At 36.6% G+C, this 26415-nt stretch overlaps 2 protein-coding genes across 21 annotated transcripts; one reads left to right on the forward strand and one right to left on the reverse strand.

Annotated features, from left to right (window-relative positions):
• The first annotated feature begins 4289 nt into the window (after positions 1 to 4289).
• On the forward strand, positions 4290 to 25278 carry LOC125664191 (uncharacterized). Of its 20 annotated transcripts, none has more exons than XR_008799571.1 (10): positions 4290 to 4701; positions 5433 to 5711; positions 6968 to 7149; positions 7897 to 8025; positions 8262 to 8678; positions 10499 to 10600; positions 14095 to 14168; positions 14553 to 14705; positions 16780 to 16897; positions 19246 to 19356. XR_008799571.1 is itself a non-coding variant. In XM_056152617.1 (5 exons), the coding sequence occupies exons 3-5, from the start codon at positions 7104 to 7106 to the stop codon at positions 8705 to 8707; spliced, it is 621 nt and encodes a 206-aa protein (XP_056008592.1). In that variant the 5' UTR covers positions 4290 to 4758; positions 5433 to 5711; positions 6968 to 7103; the 3' UTR covers positions 8708 to 10090. The 20 variants fall into 20 exon arrangements, 3 of the variants coding, with proteins under 3 accessions (XP_056008592.1, XP_056008591.1, XP_056008593.1); XR_008799574.1 differs by having other exon boundaries at positions 14553 to 14617; XR_008799573.1 differs by having other exon boundaries at positions 10499 to 10561.
• Positions 18371 to 21283, reverse strand: LOC125664164 (tripartite motif containing 13-like). The gene is made up of 2 exons (XM_048896740.2): positions 21180 to 21283; positions 18371 to 20911 (listed from the first exon to the last, which is right to left on the reverse strand). The coding sequence occupies exon 2, from the start codon at positions 20879 to 20881 to the stop codon at positions 19217 to 19219; it is 1665 nt and encodes a 554-aa protein (XP_048752697.2). The 5' UTR covers positions 20882 to 20911; positions 21180 to 21283; the 3' UTR covers positions 18371 to 19216.
• Positions 25279 to 26415: the final 1137 nt, after the last annotated feature.

The following is a 26415-nucleotide window of genomic DNA, read 5'->3' on the forward strand; positions in this document are numbered from 1 at the left end:
CCTTTGTTCTTCTCTTGCTTTAACCCATTGTTCGGTTTACTAGATTCTTTCTAGGTCAAGGTAATCCCATTGTTGTTGGGGTACTATCTAGAGCTTAAGTAGGACAAGGTCATATGGATGGCTATCGTGTCATAATAACTTCTTTGTTTGTCTCCCTATATTTCGGTAATACTAGCGTTCGCTTCATAACCGGGAGGTCGTGAGTTTGAGCCCCCCTCGTGTCACGGCCGCGTCAAACCCAAGACGTAAACATACGTAGTGACTGCTCCTTCGCTAAACGCTCGGCGGTTAGAAGTGAGAACCACGGGCCTTCGGATATGCAGAGAAAGGTGTTGGCACGTTAAAGAACCCTCACCGCTACGACCCAATCGTAACTAATCGGCTATTTCCGTAACCGCAAATAAAAATGCTTACCGGTTACGGAAAAGGACGAGCACATGGTCCGATTGCGCTACGACCTTAGCGCTAAGCATAGGTCTAAATTTGTGGTATTTCTCGGTGAAAAATTCTCGACGAGATGTTAAACAATCAATCAGTTGGTAAATTTACTGTTGTGCACTGATGCATAAAGTAGGTCAGGACACTCATTGTTCTACTGATATCTCCATTGGTCCAGACCATTGTTCGAGAACAACATGGCCATTGTTTATACCCCTCCCCCCGGTATAATCGTCACTACTATTGATATCTGAAAATTACAACAGTACCATCACGTCTACAGTCATCTCAAACAGACTTTAATATATTTTCAGGGAAATGGTACTATTCAATTGTCCGTTTATTTCATTAAACATTTGGAATTCCCATGGGCACGAATTGTGCTCCTTTGTTAGCTGACCTGTTTCTATATATTCATATGAATCATAATTTATTTAAAAACTTCTACGTGAGAAGAAAAAATCTCTTGCTATGGCCTTCAATTCGACATTTAGAAATATCGACGACGTTTTGTCGATTAACAATAATAACTCTCATTCATATGTCGATTCGATATATCCCTGTGAGCTCGAAATAAAAGACACCACAGAGTCGTCCACTTCTGCTTCATACTTAGATATTTTATTGAAAGTAGACATTAACGGCAAACTGACAACTCAACTGTATGATAAACGGGATGATTTCAGCTTCTTCATCGTCAACTTCCCATATTTATGTAGCAATATTCCATTCTCAACTGATTCAATACTTAATAACTTGTTCTGCTTATGGTCAGTTTTTAAATCGAGGCAAGCTACTGACAAACAAGTTGATGGTGCAGGGGTTTCAACAATCTCGATTGAAGTCAGCATTTCGCAAATCCTATGGTCGTTATAACGATCTACAATGTAGTTCGTCAATACAACCTATCATTGGGTCAAATGCTGTCTGACGTGTTTCATACCGATTGTTAGGCCGTTCTTGGCACATTGCTTTTGACTACGGATAACTCCGTTTCCCTGATCAGGATATAGGGCTCACGGCGGGTGTGACCGGTCGACAGGGGGTGCTTACTCCTCCTAGGCACCTGATTCCATGCACGTCTGGTGTGTCCAGGGGTCCGTGTTTGCCCAACTACATGTATATATTTGGTATTGCTTATAGGAGTTATGGGATTGATCACTGTTCGTTATCTTCACCTTTTTTATCTACTAATACAACTGAGAGCATAAAAGGGGGAGGGGGGATTTTATTAGAAATCGGTTCCTCTTTCAAACAATTAGAAAACCTGAAAGGCTTTGCTAAATTAGAATTTAGTCATTTACATTTTTTTCTTCTTTTTTTCTTTTGAAATTTAAACTTTTAGCATAAATAGTTTTTATGATCAAATCATTTACAATACAGATAACACAATTATGATTATTTCTATTAAAATGACAATGAGACAATGAGAATATTTACAATACATTCATGAAGGACATAATCCATTTTGTTTCGTTTGGAACTCAGTGGTTTGCCAGAACTTTCTAGTTTTCCGCGATTTTTCAATGAAAACCCAATATCTGCCTCCAAGATTCAATTTTTCTCAAATTATGATGTTGTATGGTTTTAACATGCTATTTGAATTAAATACCTTTATTTTGACATATTGACTTATCTAAGTGCCTGGAAACATGAAGCCCCTCAGCGGTTTGAAATAAATTCTGATTGATTTCCCATGGTTTATTTTGTACCGGAATATTGTGAGAAAATTTTATACAGATTTACAGTCAACATGTATAAACACCAAAGAAAATAAATAAAAAGCAGGGGAAAGGAGAGGGGCAAACCCGAAAATATTCTGACATGATGCAGAAAGGAGTGTTGAAAAGTGGGAGAAACTATTTATGATCAATCTCTCATTCCAAACCAGTGGTGGATCCAGTATTTTTTAAGGGGGAGGGGTACATGTCAAAGTGAATATCATATGTGTAAGCTTTAAGTGTGTTCCACCTTATTATCTAGATTCTACATATGTCAGGAATGCCTTGTAAATTTGTGGCAAAAAGAGGGGCCCGAGTCCCTCTAATTCCGCCAATCCAAACGACTGGAAGTGTTGTCAACGCAAGAAACACAACTCCTTCCATTCTTCGTTTGATAACACTAGAAAATCATCAAGAGTTGTCTTTCTTGATGAAGCAGAAGACAAGTTTGCTGTGAAATCGAAAATGGATGCCGAATTTGAAAGAAAACGTATTTTTAAGGATAATTACTGGTATTTAGTAAAGCTGACTGTCGGGTACAGTACAATAACAAGCTCTGGTTAGGTGAGTACATTGCTTTACGCTATTCATTATCCATTATACCGTTAGAGTGATCTCAGCTACATACACAAATATTACAATGTATAAATGAGCGGACTCCAAATTTCAAAGTCTTGCTTTGCTCAGGGCTCGAAATTAACATATCCCCGTCAATCTGTGACTGGTTAAATGTGTGACGGACTGACTGACATTTGTTTTAGTCAATTCGATGGGACTGGTCAATTTTCTAAAACGTCATTTTGGAAAAATCTTAAACAGGAGATTGATCACTGTTCGTTATCTTCACCTTTCACACACACTTCATACACACTTCACTTGGCATATTCCTCCGTAGATATCAGATAAACCAGATTAGTGTTACAATATTACCTGAGGCATATCAAGTTTTAATTCCGTTATTTCATTTTAATAACATGAACGAAATATGTTTATTTATTTCTGAAAAACTCTGGTGGACTGGTATATTTTTCTGCGGACTGGTTGAAATTATACCCTTATCAGTCCGACTGGAATCACCCAAGAGGGCTGTTCGATATGTAATGTGTATCAGCATTCAGCCACCAGTAAGTGCCTCAGAGGTCTACCTAATCAGCGTACCGTGACGCATTCCAGATTGAAATGATCAAGGGCGGATCCAGAAATTGCGGTTACGGGGCGCGACTGTCTGGGGGCCGCCTTGAGGCCACCATTGGGTCCGGGTCGAAGCCCTGGTGGGGGCCCAGGGGGCGAAGCTCCGGGATTTTACAGATTTTATAGGGCTTGAAATATGTCTTCTATTTAGTCATTTGAACTATCTTCTATCCCTTTTAATAAGGTGAAATTAATAAATTGATGCAAATTTTGAGAGTTTTTGGAACAAATTAATTTCTCCCAATAAAGTAATTCAAGAAATCAAAAGATATTTTCATTTATTTCTCCCCTTAAATCTGCCACTGATTATGTATTTCAAATGACGGAAAATACTTTGAAGGGATGTAATGTTCATTTCACTATTTGAGTAGAATACTTTTGAAATATCGTACAATACACATCACACATCGAAGAGCCCTCATAAATGACAAAGTAATAATCCAAATAACAATGGTAGGCCTTTATCACAACTAGAAATTGGGTCAGTAGACTAGCAACAACCCCAATAAACAGTGTTAATTAAATGCAATATGACTAAATATATAGATAAGGTTTGACTAGTACTGTAGTGCAGAGTAGCAAGAAATAAACAACTGGTATGCAAATCAGTATGTCTGTGAGAGACCTAATCTAAGATCTACAGATAAAAGTGAACAGACAAACATATGTACAGAAAAATACAATATGGTTGAGTCATTGTTGTGACAAAACTTAATCAAAAATATACATATATAGGTAAAAGTGAACTAAAAGCCTATTGTACACGAATAACATACAAGATGGAGTGTTATAGGCTAGATTTCAAGCAAAAATTGGTCAGACCAAACCAAAAGGCAATGGGGAGGGTGGTGGCATGAGATCTGAATTCGCCAATGTTTACTGAATCTAGCCAATGTAGAGTACATGCGCTGGACCCCCCCCCCCCCCCCCCCCCCCCCGATAAGAATAATTATAGAATCAGTGCATGATCACTGCATAGTCTAAATAAAGAAATAGCTCGTAGATTATCCTAGTCTAAAAATAACAAGCCAACGACATAAACAATTTATATATAAATTGATATAGGAAATTTGAAAACTTATTCAAGTGTAGCAGGGCTACACAAAAGTCATTTCAAGTTAGAATACAGACTTCATTTTTTGTGCCCTGCTTTTAATAGTTAAAAACTGGGGACATTGATTCTGGTGTCTGTCCATCCAGTTCTCTGACTGTCCGTCATTTTGTCTGTCATACTTTCAGTTCCAGACTCTATCTCTAAAAGTCCATAGGAAGTTTCACACAATAGAGTGCCTTGAAGGAGATCTCCATTGATTTTGAGGTCAAAAGATCAAAGATTGTGCCATGACTCAAGGTGATGAATCAGAAAGACCTCTTGATCAGATTGAGAAAGACCTCTTTATATCAGAAGGTGAAATGTCAAAATTTGTAGAAGGTATTAGATACACTATATATGTAGTTTTATACTGTAGAACTACCCCCTCCTTCCTTATAACAAGCGGCTAAATGTTTATGTTTAAGAGAAAGGAGTAAATGAAAACCTACAAACCGGAAATTCTTCTTTACAAAATTGATGAAAGATTTAAGGTTGCTCACTACACCCTGAAATAGTTTCTCAAATCAGTACGAATTGATTTGATCATAAAAGATATCATGAAATATGATAAGTATACATGCCATAAAGGCTAAAAATATGCATATTGGGATGAAAACATGATTTTCAAAAAAATCATTTCAACACATTTGAACAAAAGACTCTGGGGGATTCGAACTCGAGATCTGAGGTTCACCAGCCCAATGCTTTAACCACTGAGTTACGATGATGAACAAACAAATCGATCAATAAAAATAATTTCACAAAACATTTAATTCGCCATCTTGTGACGTAGTGTCATAAAGAGTATAAGCTTTAGTGTAATGAGCTATCTTAATAAACAACAACTGTAAAGTGCGTTTGTTGAGAGAAGAATTTTTCTCAACCCATCACTAGCGAGTGGTGCTTGATTCGGGTCAATGTTAACTTATAAACCATAGTTAACAATGTCAACTTTTCTGCATGGAAATTTCATCTCTCTCTTTGTACAGGTTGTACACAGTGGACTGAAGCCAGCACTCTGAACATTACATTCTCATGCAGATGTCAAGGTCACACTTCTCCTTGGTAACCAGGTCCCAGGTCAGCGTTCCAGGACAGTCAGGGCGATCCTGCTGGTGGGGGCTAAATACCTCATTGAATATTGCTGCAGTCTCTGCGGAGGTGTAATGGTGTGTGGAAGTCTCTTTTTGTCCAAAGTAACCATTACACGCCTGTTTTAAGACAGGATGTACGTGTGTGTATTATGCTACAGTGATGTCTGTTTGAAGGTTTGTTTCTATTTTTGTTACTCTGTCACATTTAAGGAATGAAAGTAATTTTTATTTTGTTTTATACGATATAAAGTAAGTTGGGGCAGTTTATGAAATTGCGTAAACTGTCCAAACTTACTTTATATCGTATAAAGCAAATAAGAATTATCTCATTCCTTATAATTTAATTTAGTAAACCACGTTCGATATTATTTGACGGATAATTCTAAAGAAAATATCAATTTTATATGACGCGAACCAATACCGTATCCATAGCAACAAGATGGAAACTGAACGGCCAAACACATTGTGACGTCATTTCTATAATATGTTATATAGTGGGACTAAAGGGGAACTACATGTATGTTGATACGATATTTATAAAGAATGTTGATAAAATGAAATGAACCAATCAAATTGCATGTAACAAATAAAATTAGATTATGTCAAGATGAAACTTAATTTCTGTGTAACCTTTTTGAAGGTCACGCTCTAAATCATGTTGCATTTTGATCCATTACAACCTCTTTTGCAGGAGTTTTATCCCTTTATTTTAATGTTATATGGAGGATACATGTTTTGTATGACTTAATGTAACTTCTACAACAATGCTAAAGTGAGGACCTGCTTATTTTTCTTGGTGTTTATATGAGTATTTAAGATGTGCATGTACATGTTTTTGATTTGAGAAAATTACATGTATTGTTGAAATTAGTCAATTTGAGAATATATTGCATAGAGAGCTGGAGTAGACGATTTTCAATTTCTTTCCTCTCACAGTTTTCAAGATAAAAGGTCTAATTAAATGACTTGAAGATCTGTGCATACAGGCACGGATTTTGATTACCAATTACATTTCAAAAAAAATTCTTTGATGTTTGAAAAACAGTTCAGTTCGTTAAACTTCGGAAATTATTTTACACATTTTACACACATAGCTCTTGGTTTGTTTATTTACCCCCGACAGAGTTTTCAAGCTTTTTGATATGATGTAAAAAAAAAAAAAAAAAAATAAATAAAAATAAAAATTTATAAAAAAACCTGTCACAGCTTGATTGATAGCATATGGCTGATACTTCAATCACCTTCAGTAAAGTTATACAACCTATGGTTCAAGTAAAAGACTGTCTGTGAGTTTGTGATGGTCGTTTTATTTACTGTACCTTTTCCGATACTCTTGTTCTCATATGTTTGACTGTAGATAACATGAAGGCTGATCCATGTATTACAGTTACCTCCCTTAGACTAAATGACTTTTCATACATTTGTAACAGGAAGGGAGAAAATGCAACGGACCCTGATCCCCTGAATCTCTAGTCAGCTCCACCAGCAGACCAGACCAGGATTCAAACCCTGGTCCCCTGAATCTCCAGTAAGATGCTCTATATCAACTGAGCTACATGTATCTGCATGGCCACCAGTGATGGAACCCGTCTGACCAATACACAGGACTTATGTAATTTTAGCTAATGTTTGAATGTTTTCGATTTGGTTAGTTATCAAAGACATGAGTTATAACTGCATTTATTATACTTTCATGTAAAATACTTCAATCTGATTGGTCGAGAAGCATTTAAAACATATTGTTACCCTCTGACAACAGGGTGATAGTATATTAGCAACAGGTAATAAGTAATGACAACAGGCGATATAAAAATTATTACATGCGTCAAATTTATGCGCGTACGGTTCGCTTTAGATTGCTAGACGATGTTGTTTTAGTGTATTATGTAATAAATGCGAATACCTCAGCATACAATATACTAAATATAGCATAACAGTGATTGATCAAATGTCAACAGACGTAAGTTTTTATGCTTTGTTATTTATATAACATTCAGTAGAATAAAACAAATATTACATATAATTGAGGGTAACATTGAAAATTTTCATCCCCTTGATTGGCAATGGTTTTCACGGAGTGAAAACTTTCATTGTTACTCTCAACTATATGCAATATTTATATAGTAAGCGCCTCAGTTGACCTATAATTATATTATCTACACACTGAACAGTAGATTCCATGTACCTTTCTCTCTAGGAACCATTTTATTTATTTTGTCTTAAAAAAGATAATGAACTGGTAGATTTGTCAAAATCTCGTGAAGATTTATACTTAAGATTTTAAACTATCCCAAAATCTTACTAATTACCTGTCTGATTTCTAGTCATTCCAGCACTCATTGTTACATTGGTTTTTCAGCTTCCTGGGCCTTAAGATCAGATGGTGACACCCTGGGCACAGGGAGCATTTCCTGTCTCTTCAGGCCAAACTATAAAACATTTCGTCACCGGCTTCAAGAATTGGCAATACAAAACAGGTTCGGTATAGGTAAAGGAATGTTTTCAGTATTTCAATTTTTATTTTCAGTACATGCAGTCGAATATCATTCTATATTCTGCCCTTTTGTGCATGTATAACGGTTAAATTAATTTCGTACGGGGTACTACAGATCAGTAAAACCTATTCCATTCTGATTTTGTTTTGTAAAATAAAGCACTAAAAACCAGGATGTTAAATCTGTACAAAATTACTCTGACGTCTGTTACATGTATATGGCTCATCAGCCGATACCAGAAAAACAACACCCTACAACCTGTTCATCAGCCGATACCAGAAAAACAACACCCTACAACCTGTTCATCAGCCGATACCAGAAAATCAACACCCTACACCCTGTTCATCAGCCGATACCAGAAAATCAACACCCTACACCCTGTTCATCAGCCGATACCAAAAAATCAACACCCTACACCCTGTTCATCAGCCGATACCAGAAAATCAACACCCTACACCCTGTTCATCAGCCGATACCAAAAAATCAACACCCTACACCCTGTTCATCAGCCGATACCAGAAAATCAACACCCTACACCCTGTTCATCAGCCGATACCAGAAAATCAACACCCTACACCCTGTTCATCAGCCGATACCAGAAAAACAACACCCTATTCAACATTGTCTAACGTTGTTTATTTCACCTGTAAACAAAACTATTCTCATTATACCTAAACCATGTATTTTTCAAATGTAAACAACCCAAATGCACATCAGGAAATAGTTTCAGATACCAACACCAAATAATGTACAGTAGTTTCTTTGTAAATGATTGTTTAATTATATGCACAGAGAATTTACTCTTTTAAATATGTGGGCCTACAGTAGACTACCCGTAAGTTTATTAATTTGAACAGTTACAGGGTTTGACATTAACTTTTTTGGGCACTAGACCAATCGGGCTACTTAAAATGATTTTTGCTAGACCTGACCTTACATCCACTAGCCCTGACCAACGTTCCAGAAAAAATCTTACAAGATTCTCCATATCTAAATACATGTACTTAATTTAAATGAAAAACGTTAAGTTTGAACTAAAGCGCATTTAATTGTCTCAAAAAAATCTTTAATCTCGTCATTCAATTTGATGCTTTTACTTTCAACCATTTTTTCAGTTTCTTTAAATTTTACCAGCACGGAAATTCTTTAATCCATTTAGAATAAATTGACCTCAATATTTTTTTAAAAATTTCTATTTCATAAGCCCTGCTTTGTTTCTACCCAACGTTTTCCTTTTTATTTTTCTTTCTTGAGACATCTTTTGCTTTCATTGAGGACGAGATTTCATATTTGATTATATATACATTCCCGCACATATGTTTAATAAACACTTTCTTATATTCAATTCAAATGAACTGTTTTTGGTGTTTTTTTTAATGAAAATGAATTGAATAATTCTATTTAACCAAAACATAACTTTACACACATTAACAATGTGTAGATGTCGTAGAACATCACTTACGACCGCGACTTATTAGAACTAAAGATAGAGATTATGTCATCATGCGGTTCAAAATTGCTCGCATTTTAACTCTTTACAGTTATTTTTTTATGAATAAAATATCTTATGATTTAAAGTAAAGTTTCTTAAATTTGTTTATATTTTTAACACGACCAGTCGGACTAGTAAATAAACATTTTACCCGACCGGACCTATCATTTAGTAGTCTCAGTCGGTCGGACGTGCCTTAGTGTCAAACCCTGAGTTACTGGAGTGAATTCATTAGGGGTAACCATGCAGTCCAAACAATAAAAACCTGAAACAGATGCAGATAGAAAAAAGACATTCAGAGACATGTGAATGGAAGAAAATGATTGATTATATACCTAAATTGGAATGATTGACATTATAATGAATAATGAGAAAAACCTTAAACTACTTTACACTTTCTATTTTGCTCCAACGATACTGATTTTTTGTTGGTGACTGACAAATATTGAAAATGGGCTGCAAAACTGTTACACTTCTAGGCCAAAATCACTGACAGAATTTTTCAAGTTTCTGAATTCGCAAACTCTGGTTTAAGAATACTGAACTTTATGTTGGGGTGTAAGAGGGATGTCAGAGTGTATCTGTAGATGAAGTGGATGACTAAATATCTATATAAATGAGATTTTAAAAAAAAATTTATTCAGATTTGGTCTCATTTTGCTACATTTGAAATTAATCAGGATGATTTATAGAAATTTGTGTTCTAAAGTTATGATATATTGGTATGTGGAGATACATAATGTAAAACTTGTACGGTACCAATTTTGATGCACCAGATGCGCATTTCGACAAATAATGTCTCTTCATTGATGCTCAACCGAAATGTTTGAAATCCGAAATAACAATGAAGTTTTTAGAGCTATTATAGCCAAAAACAGCGTGCCAAAAAAGGGGGAGTCAAATTCGTCTAAGGATAAGAGCTATGCATGTAATTTTTGGGTTCTGGATCCTTATACTGAAAATGAATTTTACAGGGTAGCAGTTACTGGAGATGTCCGGCTGATGGATGAGGATAATTTTCCTGAAACTGATATATTGTAAGACTTAAATAGCTCTGCTGCTGTACAAAATGTCAGGTTTGTGAATGAAAGTTGTGCGAAATGTTTCATTTTTAGCTCACCTGAGCTGAAGGCTCAAGTGAGCTTTTCTGATCAAAATTTGTCCGTTGTCTGTCGTCGTTGTAAACTTTTCACATTTTCATCTTCTCAAGAACCAATGGGCCAATTATAAACAAACTTGGCTAAAAGCATCCTTGGGTAAAGGGCTTTTATGTTTGTTCAAATGAAGGGTCATGTCCCCTTCAAAGGGGAGATAATCACAAATATATGCAAAAATAGGGTGGGTTATTTAAAAATCTTCTTCTCAAGAACCACTTGACCAAAGGAGCTGAAATTTTCATGAAAGCTTCCTGACATAGTGCAGATTCAAGTTTGTTCAAATCATGGCCCCCAGGGGTAGGTTGGAGCCACAATAGGGGATCAAAGTTTTACATAGAAATATATAGGGAAAATCTTTAAAAATCATCCTCTCAAGAACCAATGGGCTAGAGGAGCTGAGATTTACATGAAAGCTTCCTGACACAGTGCAGATTCAAGTTTGTTCAAATCATGGACTCCAGGGGTAGGTTGGGGCCACAATACAGACTAAGGTTTTACATGCAAATATATATAGAAAATCTTCAGATATGGGCCAAGGTAACTCAGGTGAGTGATGTGGCCCTTAGGCCTCTTGTTTTTTTGTCCTGGTACTGACATGGCTGGGGCATATAGTGTTGCCTTTTTAGGTCACCTGAGTTTACTATTGCATTGGTTGTCGTCCGTCGTGCGTTAACAGTTGAACATTTTTAACTTCTTTTTTAAACTTCTTTTTGATAACTACTATTCTAATTCTTTTCAAATTTGGTATGTAGCATCTTTAGGACAAGGGGAACATAAATTGTAAATTCCAGGACTCTTGCACCCCAGGGGCCCTAAGGGAGGGACAAAAACTAACCAAAAGTGTCCAATTGTCAAAAATCTTCTGTACAACCGCACGTGTGTAAGAAAAACTAAATGAATAGTGATGTAGAGCATGATGGGCATTACCAAAATTGTAAATTTCATCATGCCGGGGAAGGGGTTCTGACCCCAGGGCAGGGCCAAACTTAGTATATAGTATTTATGTGTAAAACACTTGAATAAATCTTCTTAAGTGCTAGTGATACTAAATTGAAACTAAATGGATATTTAGAAAGGGCAGGTAGTCCTTTACCCAAATTGTAAATTTGATGATCCCAGGGATAGGGATTTTGGTATTAGCATGGGGCCAAAATGGTCAGTTATTAAATGTGTGAACAATAGAATTTTTTTGATTTCTTCTTGATAACTTTTCAAATTTGGGATAAAGCATTTTTGGGACAAGGAGGACATCAATTGTAAATTTCAGAACTCCTGCACCCTGGTGCCTTAGATGTGAGGCAAAAATTGACAACTTTTCAAAATCTTCTCTACACCTGCATATCATTAAGAAAAACTAAATGCATAGTGATAAAGAATAGGAATGCCTCAAACAAAATTGTAACTTTCAGGATCCCTGGAGTAGTATTTTGTATTATTTGTTCTTGAATAATGTATAAATAAAATCCACCACCAAAACCCGCTCTTTTCGTCGTTTTAAGAAAGGTATATCTGACAACCAAGCCCCTGTGATTTGATACACGGCCAAGTGATAGTTGTAGGTATTTAAATTCCTTTGTTTTGCACGTGATCTATCGTAACACGTTTTCTGATTGAGCAGTGGACTTTCCCTGCGTCCAATCATATGCTGAAAGGAGAGGCTTTGAAAATTGCACTAAATCTGCCAACTCTGTGTTTGTAGAGAAGTGGAGCGGATCGTAAACCCTTGGCTAGCGAATATGGGGTTAGAGGTTCTGGCTCCAGGGTGAGGCCAGATTTGATATATATAGAGTATATGTGCAAAACATATAAATGATATCTGATTTAATGCTATTGATATGAAATTGAAACTGAATGGATATTTAGAAGGAGTGGATAGTCCTTTACCAAAATTGTAAATTTCATGATACGAGGGGGTAAGGGTTTGGTTTCAGGGTGGTGCCAAAAATATTATAATGGTTTGAAGGACTTCTTTAAGGTTGCTGATACCATATAAAATCTAAATCTAATTAGGAATTTACAGAAAAGGATATACAAAAAATGGTGAATTTTGCAACCCCAGGGTTTTGTCTTGAGGATGGGTCCAAATTAGTCCTATCATTTAATGTTAATACATATATTATAAAAAGCCTTTCATTAGTGTATGCACTTTTGAGGGCAGTGAAGTTGTAAGAACATGTTTTGTTCTATACTGTTGCTGAACATTAAAATTTAGCTTAGATATTCGGAACAGGAAATTGTTTTCTAGATTTCATTGCCCTTGGAACTAGTGATACTTTTAACTAGTACTCAGGTGACCGATCAGGCCTGTGGATCCCTTGTTATCATATACAACGACATTGGTCACATAAATGGTGAATCTTCTTTCCATCTTTTTCTTTAATGTTCATGCAGCTTATAATGTCTATGTTTCATGCTTTCTCCTCCATCCCACGCAGTACATAACTTAATTAGGGGAGGAGTGCAATCTGGAGCACTTTCAGTTTGGGGAGTTAAGTTGACATTGTTATATTTCGTAAGTCGTAACTATTTGATGCTGAAAAAATATCCCCCCTCCCCCCCTTCAAAGAAGAGGGGCATATTGTTTTGCTCCTGTTGGTCGGTCGGTATGTCGGTCAGTAGACCACATGTTGTCCACTCAATATCTTGAGATCCGTTCTCTTGGTCGTAATGATGTTCATATGTAGGTTGGTTATGAGTAGAAGAGGACCCCTATTGATTTTCAGGTCAAAGGTCAAGGGTCAATCTACTCTGGCCATAGGAAGACTTTGTCCGCTCAATATTTTGAGAACCCTCTGCTTGACAGACATCAATCTTGGTACACTGGTACATCCTAAGAAGTAGATGACCCTTATTGATTTGAGGTCACAGGGTCAAAGGTGAAGGGTCAAACCTGGCATAGGAATATACTGACCACTCAATGTCTAAAGAACCCTTTGCTTGATAGACATCAAACTTGGTACACTGGTACAAAATGACTCCTATTGATTTTGAGGTCACATGGTCAAGGGTCAGACTGGACATAGGAATATACTGTCCGCTCAATATCTTGAGAACCCTTTGCTTGACAGACATCAAACTTGGTACACTGGTATATCTTCAGGAGAATATGACCTTTATTGATATTGAGGTCACATGGTCAAGGGTCAAACTGGACATAGGATTATAATGTCTGTTCAATATCTTAAGAACCCTTTGCTTGACAGATATCAAATTTGGTGCACTGGTACATCTTCAGAAGAAGATGACCCCTATTGATTTTGAGGTCATATGGTCAAGGGTTAAACTCTACAGCCCAGTAGCTAAGTACTTTGTTACTAGCTTGAAAATACGGATGTATATTTAATTGCTGTTATAAAATTTAGAAATTCACTGTTTTCCCCTATAATAGCTCTAAAACTTCATTGTTATTTCAGATTTGAAACATTTCGGTTGAGCATCACTGAAGAGACATTATTTGTCGAAATGCGCATCTGGTGCATCAAAATTGGTACCGTATAAGTTTTACACTGGACATAGTAATATATTGTTTTCTATATTTTGAGAATTAATTGCTTGATTGACACCAGACTTAGTACACTGATACAAAATAAGGAGTAGCTTACCCCTATTGATTTTTAGGTCTCATGGTCAATCCACTCTTGACATAGGTCTCATGGTCAATCCACTCTTGACATAGGAAGATATTGTCTGTTCAATAGTTTGAATTCATGATACTACTATCAATTAAATGATGTGTGTGTGTATAACCCTTTTCAATTTTGCACCATGGGGGGGGGGGGGGGGGGGGGGGGCATATGTGTTTTACAAACATCTCTTGTTGATTAAGTTTCTGTGTTGACATTTTATTGATACATCCTAGGTATTCTTGTAGAAATCAAGTGAAGAATTTGACATGAAATAATTGGTTGTACAGAACCAGATCCAGGAAAACACAAGGTCAGTCAGCTGGACTTCAGCCTCCAGCAGAAGAATGTCCTGACCTTTTGACCAAAATATCAACAATGTGTGGGTGGGTGGGTGCAGTGTGAGTCAATTATTTCATTTTGATAAATGATTGTTTAGTATTCTACATTACTGGAGATTTTAATGCAACGTAACAGGAAATGGATCAAAATGGAACACGAACCCATGGACCCAGAATCTTTAATCAGGTGCTCTACCAACTGAACAATCTGGAATCCATCTCATCACCAAATTTAATTTCTAAATCTTCAAAAGAATTCATTAGTCAGAAATATAAAAGTAAAATTTTTAAAGTCAAAATTGAAACGTTCTTCTTATGAATATAAGAGCAGCGTATCAGTACAGAATTACTAGTAAATGCTGTTGTAGTAATTTGGGCTGTGGATATCGGTCTGAATAGCTCAGTGGTTAGAGCACCTGACTAATAATGCAGGGTCCTGGGCTCAATTCCCGGTTAAGCCATAATTTTTGTCCTTCCTATTACATTTACCTATACAGTTGAATCTCATTATCTGGAACTAGATATTAGATTTGAGAGGCTGATGTTTTAAATACAGAAAGAAAATGTAGCTGGGACTTGTATTAAGTCACTTGAACATGTCCACGGTATTCAGAATATCAATGTTCGAGATACCGAGGTTCAACTGAGTATGAACATGTAAATATACTCCACTGTAAATAGACTTTATAGCTCACCTGAGCTGAAAGCTCAAGTGAGCTTTTCTGATCGCCTGTTGTCTATCTGTCTGTCTGTAAACGTTTTCGACATCTTCTACAGAAATACTGAGCCAATTTCAACCAAACCTGGCAAAAACCATCCTTGGGTGAAGGGCTTTCAGGTTTGGTCAAATGAAGGGCCATTCCCCCTTAAAAGAAAGGGGAAATCATCACAAAAATGTAAAAATAGGGTCATTTACAAACCATCTTATCGAGAACCATTGGGCCAGAAGATCTGATATTTTTATGCCCCCAAGATCCGGGCGGGGGGGGGGGGGGGGGGGGGGGGGGGTGGATATTGTTTTTGTCCTGTCTGTCATTCTGTCTGAAACTAACCTTGCTAATAACTTTTGAACAGTAAGTGATAGAGCTTTGATATTTTACATGAGTATTCCTTGTGACAAGACCTTTCCATGGGTACCAACATTTTTGACCCTATAGTTTGACCTACTTTTTGAAAACTTTAACCTTGCTAATAACTTTTGAACAGTAAGAGGTAGAGCTTTAATATTTCACATGCGTATTCCTTGTGACAAGACCTTTCCGTGGATACTAGACATTGACATTTGACCTACTTTTATTTTTATTTTTTTTTACATTGGTCATAACTTTTAAATGATAAATATTAAGAGTTTTCATATTGTATATGAGCATTTCTTGTGACAAGATCTTTCTACTGGTACCAAGATATTTGTCCTTGTGACCTTGACCATTATCGGGGGCATTTGTGTTTCACAAACACATCTTGTTATTAAAGCTTCCTGACATAGTGCAGATTCAAGTTTATTAAAATCATGCCCGGAGGGGGTAAGATGGGGCCACAATAGGGAATCAAAGTTTTACATGCAAATATAGAACCACTGGGCCAAGAAAGTACAAATTTACATGAAAGGTTCCTGATATATTGCAGATTCACGTTTGTTTAAATCATGACCCCTTAGGGTCGGATGGGGCCACAATAGGGGATCAAAGTTTTACATACATATATTTAGGGGAAATCTTTGAAAATCTTCTTAACACGAACCATTGGGCCAAAAAAGTACAAATTTACATGAAAGTTTCCTGACATAGTGCAGATTTGAGTTTGTTAAAATCATGCCCCCATTGGAAGGATGGGGCCACAATGTGGGGTCAAAGTTTTATATACAAATATATTGAGAAAATCTTTAAAAATCTTCTTCTCAAGAACCATTAGGCCAGAGAAGTTTACATTTATATGAAAGCTTCCAGACATCGTGCAGGTTCAAGTTTGTAAAAATCATAGCCCCCGAGATAAGTTGGGGCCACAAGATGGATCAAAGTTTTACATGCAAATATATAGGGATAATCTTTAAATATGGGCCAAGGTAACTCAGGTGAGTGATGTGGTCCATATTACAGTTTGACATGATTACACCTTGTCTGTGTTGATTTTGTAGAACTGTGGAGTGTTGTGACCTTGTTGATGGTAAACAGAAGACTGTGACCTTGAATCTGAAGATCTGTGATGGAAGACTAGATGTTTGAGGTCACTCTGTTACACTACTATAAATCAAAGTAAGTATGCATTAAACAAGAGATGTTTGTAAAACACATATGCCCCCCATGGTGCAAAATTAAAAAGGATTATACACACACACATCATTTAATTGATAGTAGTATCATCAATTCAAAATATTGAGCAAACAATATCTTCCTATGTCAAGAGTGCATTGACCATGTGACCTAAAAATCAATAGGGGTCATCAACTCCTGAAGATGTACCAGTGTACCAAGTTTGATGTTTGTCAAGCAAAGGGTTCTCAAGATATTGAATGGACAGTATATTCCTATGTCCAATTTGACCCTTGACTTTTGACCATGTGACCTTAAAATAATTAGTAGTCATCTTCTCCTGAAGATGTACCAGTGTACCAAGTTTGATGTCTGTCAAGAAAAGGGTTCTCAAGATATTGAGCGGACAGTATATTCCTATGTACAGTTTAACCCTTGACCACGCAACCTCAAAATCAATAGGTGTCATCTTCTCCTGAAGATGTACCAGTGTACCAAGTTTAATGTCTGTCAAGCAAAGGGTTCTCAAGATATGGAGCAGACAGTATATTCCAATGTCCAGTTTGACCCTTGACCTTTGACCATGTGATCTGAAAATCAATAGGGGTCGTCTTCTCCTGAAGACGTACCAGTGTACCACTTTTGATGTCTGTCAAGCAAAGGGTTCTCAAGATATTGAACGGACAGTATATTCCTATGTCCAATTTGACCCTTGACCTTTAAACATGTGACCTCAAAATAAATAGGGGTAATTTTCTCCTGAAGATGTACCAGTGTACCAAGTTTGATGTCTGTCAAGAAAAGGGTTCTCAAGATACTGAGCAGACAGTATATTCCCATGTCAAGTTTGACCCTTGACCTTTGACCATGTGACCTCAAAATCAATAGGGGTCATCTTCTCTTGAAGATGTACCAGTGTATCAAGTTTGATGTCTGTCAAGCAAAGGGTTCTCGAGATATTTGACGGACAGTATATTCCTATGTCCAGTTTGACCCTTGACCTTTGACCATGTGACCTCAAAATCAATGGGGGTAATCTTCTTCTGAAGATGTACTGGCGTACCAAGTTTGATGTCTGTCAAGCAAAGGGTTCTCTAGACATTGAATGGTCAGTATATTCCTATGCTCAGTTTGACCCTTGACCTTTGACCTTATGACCTTAAAATCAATAGGGGTCATCTACTCCTTAGGATGTACCAGTGTGCCAAGTTTGATGTCTTTAAAGCAAAGGGTTCTCAAGATATTGAGCGGACATTATATTCCTATGTCCAGAGTAGATTGACCCTTGACCTTTTGACCTGAAAAACAATAGGGATCCTCTTCTACTCATAACTAACCCACATATGAAATATCATTATCATCAAGTGAATGGTTCTCAAGATATTGAGCGGACAACACATGGTCTACAGACCGACCGACAGGTGCAAAACAATATGCCCCCTCTTTTTCAAAGGGGGGCATAAAAATGCAAGAGTGTACTCTAAATAGTGTTTATATAATACAAATAATATACAATCATTCACATAATAATGTTCCATTAGTTGTTCATCACACAAAAACAAGTACATGCATACATGCAAGTACTCAGTAGTAGATGTACTATAATTCAAGGCTATAGAATTCAATTCAATCAATTAGTACATCACAATGATTGACTTTCCTTCATTAATCAATATACATGCGTTCAAAAGATTTTATATAAATAGATGATTGATCACTGTTCGTTATCTTCGCCTTTCATGAAAATATTTTATATAGATAGATGAATAACTACTAACAAAGTCTAGTTAGTAATTGGGCCAAAAAATTAATGACAAAGTGAAATTTCCAAAAAATTAATGACAAAGTGAAATTTCTAAGTTCTTCACAATAACTGATTTGCATTCATTAAATTGTATTCAGTGACTCACGTGTTAAAAGATTGTGTATAGATTGATAACTAGTAACTTAGTCAAATTAGTAATCAATATACTAAGATTAACAGTGATTCATTAATAATACAGATATTACTAAACAGCAGTGAGAGACAAATGTTCACTCAGTTAAACACACAAACACAAGTACACAACTACTGTGTCAATAGATTCAATACACGTTAATTACACATCTCTAACTCAGGGCTGTAATTAACATGGAACTGTAATTAACACAGCACTGTAGTGAACACAGACCTGTAATTAACACATTGCTGTAAATTGCACTGTATTTAAATGTGTAATTAACACTGTTGGTAGATGTAATTAACACTGTGTTGGTAGATGTAATTAACACTGTGTTGGTAGATGTAATTAACACTGTAGAGATGTGTAATTAACACTGTGATTATAGATATTGGATTTTCTTCACTTTAGCAGTGTCAAACTCAGCTACAAAGAGGTTGTCTCTGATGTCCACACATAAACCACATGGATAGTATTTATCACAGTGAATGTAACGGAGGAACTGTCCGTCCTGATCTAGGATGTGGATACGGTTATTGTTAATGTCTGCTGTCAGGATGTGACTCTGGCTGTCTGTAGTGATGCCGCGTGGATTAAATGATTGCTTGGTATTAGAGGGATGACCAGTGTATCTAAATCGGAGTTTTCCTGACTGATTGACCACCACTACTGCTCTAGCGTTACAGTCAGCCACACAGATATCCAGGTTCTTGTTCTCACTGAGGTGTTTATAGTAACCACCAGATGAGTAGAGAGGACGACCCTGATCATCAAACTGAATGCTTTGTTTCTCTGTGGAGCCGGAGTAACGCACGACTTTGGATTGTTTCCAATCATCACTGTCCATGGTAACCAGGAGATCGTTATCCGCGGTACAGCAGACATAGCCAGGTCTCCACCCCTGTAGTGTGATCACGGTCTGTATCTGTTTATTCTTAATTAAGTTCACGGTGTTATTACTATCGTCAGTATAAACAAGATCTCCGTCCCGTGTCACTGCTATGTCCCGCGGTGGTATCCCTGACTTGGTTTGTATTGATGTCAGTAGTTTACTCTGGAGGTTGAGCAGCTTCATGGTTTTGTTCTCCCCGAGTGTCCAGACTTGATCTTCACTCAGACAGCTAACACTGTATAGTGGTCTATACCCAGTGTCTATGGTGGCGGTGACGCGCGGCTCATCAAGCAGTGGTTTGACTGGAGGAGACGATACAGCTTCTGCTGACTTCATTGTGTCGCCTTGTTCTGTGTTAATGGATAATGGCGACAGAGAACTAAACATTTCACGGAGCTTTTCTGTGTTTATTTTCTGAGGAGATAAACTCGGTAATGTGACTCGGACTTCAGGAGGTAATTGCCGGAACTCACCATTCCTAGATTTGTAAGTAGACGTTAGAGAGACGTCCTTGGTGTTCAGTATTTTCTTCAGGTCCTCAATGATCTTTCTAAGTTCTGTAATTCTCTGTGTAATTTCATCTGTGTTTTTATCTAGAGCGGCCATATGTTTGTTTTTCATCTCCTGGATGTCGGATTTCCGCTGGTTGACAATGGCGGTGACCTCCCGGTGTAAGGCTTCTCCTTGTTGGTCGGCAGCTGTTGTCAGTTTCCCGTAATTCGTTTCTAACTCGGATTTCTCAGTTTGGACACCGGACGCCATTTCTTCATATCGGGGATAAATTCTGCTCTCTAGTTCCTCTAAATCTTTTTGTAAACTTTCTGTTTTAGCGCTGAGTTTTTCCAGAACATCTGATATATCGTGACCTTTGTGTTTACCTGAAGTGACGCAAGTAGAACAGACAGGAACGTCGCATTTCTCACAGAACATTTCACAATGTTTGTTGGCGTGTTTCGGACATTTTGGGTTGTTAGGGGTAGACTTTATGTGTTTTATAAAGGGCACGATATTGTGATCTTTAGAGGAATCGGAGAGATGTTTACCGACACAGTTAACACAGAGATTTATATTACAAAGTTCACAGTGACTCTGTAGGGGGACAGTTTCACAGAGGTCACACAGTAGGACTTCCTGCGCACTGCGCCGGGGATGCATTTCTGATGTGTGGGTCACACGAGAAGTTCACTGTCAATAAAAAGATGAATCTTGATTAAAGATTTTGTCAGGTCAAAACAATTTAAAAGCTAGATATGAAACCTACGGACATTAATTTTAATATTTCAAATGGACTCGGTATCGATATAAGACACACACACACCCTACCCTTCTCAGAATAGTATGACATTATGCGTGAAATTATCATTAAAGTAAAGGGATCTATCTTATTGATCACATAGATATCGATATTAATGACACGGTAATGCCAGAAGATGTATATAAAATTTTGTCTCACCTGTAAATCCAACATGGCCTCCCCGTTCTTTCGACCTCCAGTCTAGTCCTGTGCGACTTGTATACACTGCGTGATAGCTCTTGTTTAAATAGCTTTAAAGTGTGTTTGTCCTAGTTCATGTCGGTGACGTCAGATGATAGGGTCGATACTTCTTTTTTTTTTTTATAAAAGAAAAATAAATTGTATTATTTGCACACACACACACACACACACACACACACACCTGATACATTGTAAATACAATTTAATTCACATATGTGAAACGATCGATGCGACTTGTTTCGGTCTTTTTACAGTTCGGCCCTTGGTTCGTTCGGCCTCAAGTTTTTTCGGCCTCTTGTCGTTTCGGCCTTCGATACCTAGTCGTTTCGGCCCAAGTTTCGTTAGCTGCAATAAGCCGACAATGTGATGTTGTTTTTGTATCGAATTTATGCTATTATTGTTTGTTGAATGGAAGCTGTTCGAGTGTAAGCTTTTGAGACTTTAATGAAGAGAAAATTTTGTATGATGAGGAAATAATTGGAGGTAGGCCTAGTGTTAGAAAAGATTGTGAAATATATGCAAAATTGTTCAAATTTTCTTTTCCATGATGCTAAGCAAATTGTGATACCATGATAATTGAGAATAGTTTTTGAAATCATCAACGCAAACTTTTTAACCTCGAAATATAATGATTTCTTAACTTTGTGCCGTAAAATTTCAGTTTAGCATTTGACATGTGATTTCACTGCAAAACCTATAGATATTAAAAATCACTTTGAAATCATGTGAAGAAATTACAAACAATTGTGTATTTTTTGTTAGTATATCTATAAAAATTAGCTACAATTTAAGTGATGCTACACTAAGCTTATTCAAAAAGGCATTTTTCAATGAAATATATTTAGTGAAAAAATAGACAATTATGACTCATGGCCAGGTACTGTACGCTGTAAACTGATATGTTATTTGCGTAGTTAATGTATGTTAGGTTCAGTTAGTAATTTTACGGGTGAATACAATAATGTTTATAATAAAATCTACAGTACAGACCACGAGTATTCCCCAACACACGGTGTAAAATGGTCCGTGGACAGGGCATGGCACGGTGTATGTGTATTTCGAATACACAAGAAGTCCTGGACAGGGCATGGCACGGTGTATGTGTATTTCGAATACACAAGAAGACTGCCTTGTCTAAAAAGTTAGTCCCTGATACCCACCGTGAGATCAGTGACGGAATTTAAGGGGGGCAGCCCCCCCCCCCCCCCTCCTAAAATTTTCAAATTTAAGGTAAATCGTGGTATCTTGTTTAGAAAAAATGTAATAAACGATTTAAAAAGCAATAATTTCTTTCTTTCCCGGAGAAATAAATGGCAAACTATTTTGATTTCTTGAATTACTTTATTGGGAGAACTTAATTTTTTCCAAAAAATCCTTAGAATTTGGTCATTTTAACAATTTTACCTTATAAAGAATTGTAGAAAATGGTACAAATGACTATAAATAGGAGACAAATTTCAAGCCCTATAAAATCTGTAAAATCCAGGAGCTTCCAGGGGCTTCGCCCCCTGGACCCCCACCAGAGCTTCACCCTCGACTCACTGGGGGCCTCAGACCCCCTGCCTCATAAAGTGGCGCCCCCCGTAACCGCAATTCCTGGATCCGCCCGTGGAGATCGTATAATCAAAGTACTGAAAAGCGCTAAGCTGACTTCATGAATTCTGTCTGTAATATTAATGAGAAGGAACAACAGTAAAAAAAAAAAAAAAGAAAAAAAAAAGTTCATGCGTTATTCTTTATTTTCGCACAACTAAATAATACATTTCCTGTAAGGAAATAATAAATATGGATTGAAAACAATGTCCTGAAACTTTTCAACATGTTCAAATTTATAAACTTTATATGATGTTGTAAAAAACAATGGTCACCATACTAATTTTGGTCCAACCCGGAACTAAAACCCTGTCCTTGGATCATGAAATTTACAATTTTGGTGAAGGACACCTGCTCTTTTTTTTAAATATCTATAATCAGAATTTAGTATCAATAGCATTACCACCGCTGTGGTGGTCTAGAGGTAGGTGTTCGCGCCCTGTATGCGGACGGTCGGGGTTCGAATCCCGGCCGCGACAGATCTAGGTCGTTCAAACAGGTAGTGACAATTCCATCGCCAAACCCTCGGCATCAGGTGTGAATGTAGGTGTGGCACGCTATTATGATAAATGATAAATTCCACACGGAAGTGTTGTAAAATCTTATTTACAAGTTTAGATGAATATTAATGACTCAAGTATCATGGAAAATTATTTAACCATACTAAACTGACTTGGAGAACTAAAAACTTGATTGTAATACACGAGGTCTGCGTACTTCAATGCTTGAAATTCGGTCACGGCCTCCCGAGAAGCTGAGTTCACACTTTTACGCATGGAAATGTGTTGCAAAATTGTTGTACATTGTCATGTACAGTGTATCTCCAATTCCTCGGTTTTGTGAATTAGTTATTGACCACACAATTAGTTGTGCGTCAATTTTCAATTCAAGGACATAGGATACCCAACAACATTTGCTGTGGAATTTGTAATACTATTTGTAAGGGTTTAAAATATTCTCTCTCTCTCTCTCTCTCTCTCTCTCTCTCTCTCTCTCTCTCTCTCTCTCTCTAGCTGACCAACCCTATTAAGTGAGGACGTCCTCACAATGTGTAGAAGATAATACACACATATATTATTCCAAAGGCAAAAAAGTACTATGTTGGGTATAGCTATAGGGACACCTATAAAAGTTTATCTAATACTCTTTCTTTGGAATTATAAAAAAAAAAGAATCGAGAGAGAGAGAGAGAGAGAGAGGGGGGGGGTCATTAAAATATTTGTGCCTTAAGGTATTCCATGTATAATGAAAGGATAATGAACAATTTTGAAGGATTTAGATCAACATAAATGTTTATTGTTAAGTAATGATGAAAGTGAAGCAGATGAAATTCACATGAATGGTAAATGATTAGAAGCTGACCTTTTTGCACTTAGGACTTTTTGGAAGAGTTGTCTGCCCTTTGTAAAAATAAGAAAAATCTAATTTTCTAAAAATGTGTGTGGTCAATGATTAATTTTATTTAATATTTTCACTAAGAGAAAGTGTTTGTAACTTTCTACCAAGAGATTTGTATGAAAATATTTCTTTTTAAAATATTGTAATAAAACATGCTTTTCCCATATACTTCAATGTTAAATTCTAGGTGAAATAAATCAAGCAGTAAACATAATTTTGAAAATTCCTATGGTGGATTATTTTTATTTGATGAACCCTTCAAAATGATACCATGATTACAAAAATTCCACCATCCATTTATTAGATATGAAATATGGTCATTATACATTGAATACCTTAAAAATAACTGCATCATAAAGTACCGGTTTATAATTCAATCTAATAAGCATCATAATGTGCTATGTTCATAACAAATATATTTTTTTTGCTTTTAAAATACAAGCTTATGTAATCAGTAAATGGCATATCATTTTCTTTGATGGTGTGGACTTCCTTGTTTACACCACAGACATATATAACAGTTTACACAACAAAGAAATATCAATTTTGATATAGTAAGATGAGAAAAAAGACTTAATTTATTGGTATTACAAAGGTATTTAAAAGTGAGGCCGAAATGGCTAGGGCCGAAACGACAATAGGCCAAAACTACTAACGGCTGAAAAAACTTGGGGCCGAACTGAAAAAAGGCCGAAACGACCAGAAATCTGAAATGATCGTAGGTGAGCGGATCAAAAGATCTAATTTAATATTATTTGATTAGATGGAATGTATATATAAATTATTAATTCCTTGATTACACCCCGTGTATATTGAAATTCGATCCCGTGTACGAAGATGGTAATATCAAGTAGAGGGGGAATTTGGATCTCAAACAGATACACACGCCCATAGATTCTTTATCGTACCAGCTTGCTGGTGAGAGAATGGTATGTAATACGTCACACATTTGCGGTTTGGTAATACTTCACTTTTTTTCTGTTGTAGGTTGAGTTGAGTGGAATAATGAACCTCCAGATATCTATGTACATACACACGTGTATAATTAAACTTCTGTTACACTCACGCAAGGAAACTTATCCTATATCACGTGTTGGAGTTTTATTTCACGAATATTTTAAGTTTTGTTGAACAAGTGAATTGGAACATAAATGAAGAAAAACTTGGTTGAATCGATTTAAGGAAGTTAGCTCCTGAGCTTTTGAGTACAACTGCGCAGGATGCTACAACTAAGTATTCACTGGTTCAATATTGATCCAATTGGTGCTGAGGCCAGAATTAAAAAGGAGTTTGTTTGCCATCGCGCTACCGACCCATTTTTAACCCCTCGACTGGAAAGTTTTTAATGACATAATTTCGGCCATGTTTTTTTTTTCCACTCGATTTTCCGACTTCTGTTTTTCTTTCAAGTTTCTATCCGCGTTTGGTTCATCTTCACAAGTCAACGGTTATTGATTCGTTACCTCGCACCTTGCTCGCATCAGTCACCATTCAAAACACGGGTTTGGGACAGGGTATGACGCAATAATCTAAAATTAAATCATCCAATGAGATTCCTCGTTTAAGATGCAAGTTTAGAAAGAGCAAAAACAGAAAGTAAACAATGGTCTTCGTGGGGTACTTTTCTTAACATCAAGAACATTGCGTGTTGTTTTTATTTTGTAACGAGGTAACTAATCAATAGCCCTTGACTTGTGAAGATGCTTTTAGTTTTGTTCTTTGCGGCGTTTTGTAAATCGCCGCAATTTTAAGCGCTCAAATGATCGATTCGGCACATGGCATACTGGTAGAATTTTATCTATCCGACGAGGCATCATTGGATAATTATGGACACAAACAACAACTGTGTCCGATGAAAATTTAAATGGGTGCCCCAAATATTCGGAAATGCCCGCAATTTACCGAAATGCCCCCAGGAATTAGTTTTCGAAATACCACATAAAAGTATCGAAATTCCCCTCTAATTATATACATTAATGCATATTAAGTTTATATATGTTAATCTTTTATGATAAAACGTTTTTAGATTTGTGATTGTAAATTGGGAATTCAATTGTGTTCATTTCTCGCATTCACGATGTTTCAAAGAAAGATAACTCTAGCAAAATTTATACATAACATTTTTATTTTCCAATCAAGGGCCCTCAAGGGGCAGCATGATATTTTTTCCCCTATACAATATTTGTTTGAATTGCAAAATATA

Source organism: Ostrea edulis, chromosome 1 (genome assembly GCF_947568905.1).
Source record: "Ostrea edulis chromosome 1, xbOstEdul1.1, whole genome shotgun sequence".
In the NCBI taxonomy this organism is placed as follows: domain Eukaryota; kingdom Metazoa; phylum Mollusca; class Bivalvia; order Ostreida; family Ostreidae; genus Ostrea; species Ostrea edulis.

What these genes read in the sequence shown, in the direction of transcription:
- LOC125664191 (XM_056152617.1), top strand. Translation starts at nt 7,104, where the DNA reads ATGGCCACCAGTGATGGAACCCGTCTGACCAATACACAGGACTTAT. An exon ending in GACCAATACACAGGACTTAT is followed by an intron (nt 7,150 to 7,896) that starts GTAATTTTAGCT and finishes TTGGTTTTTCAG; the next exon opens with CTTCCTGGGCCTTAAGATCA. An exon ending in ACAAAACAGGTTCGGTATAG is followed by an intron (nt 8,026 to 8,261) that starts GTAAAGGAATGT and finishes ATGGCTCATCAG; the next exon opens with CCGATACCAGAAAAACAACA.
- LOC125664164 (XM_048896740.2), bottom strand. Translation starts at nt 20,881, where the DNA reads ATGCATCCCCGGCGCAGTGCGCAGGAAGTCCTACTGTGTGACCTCTGT.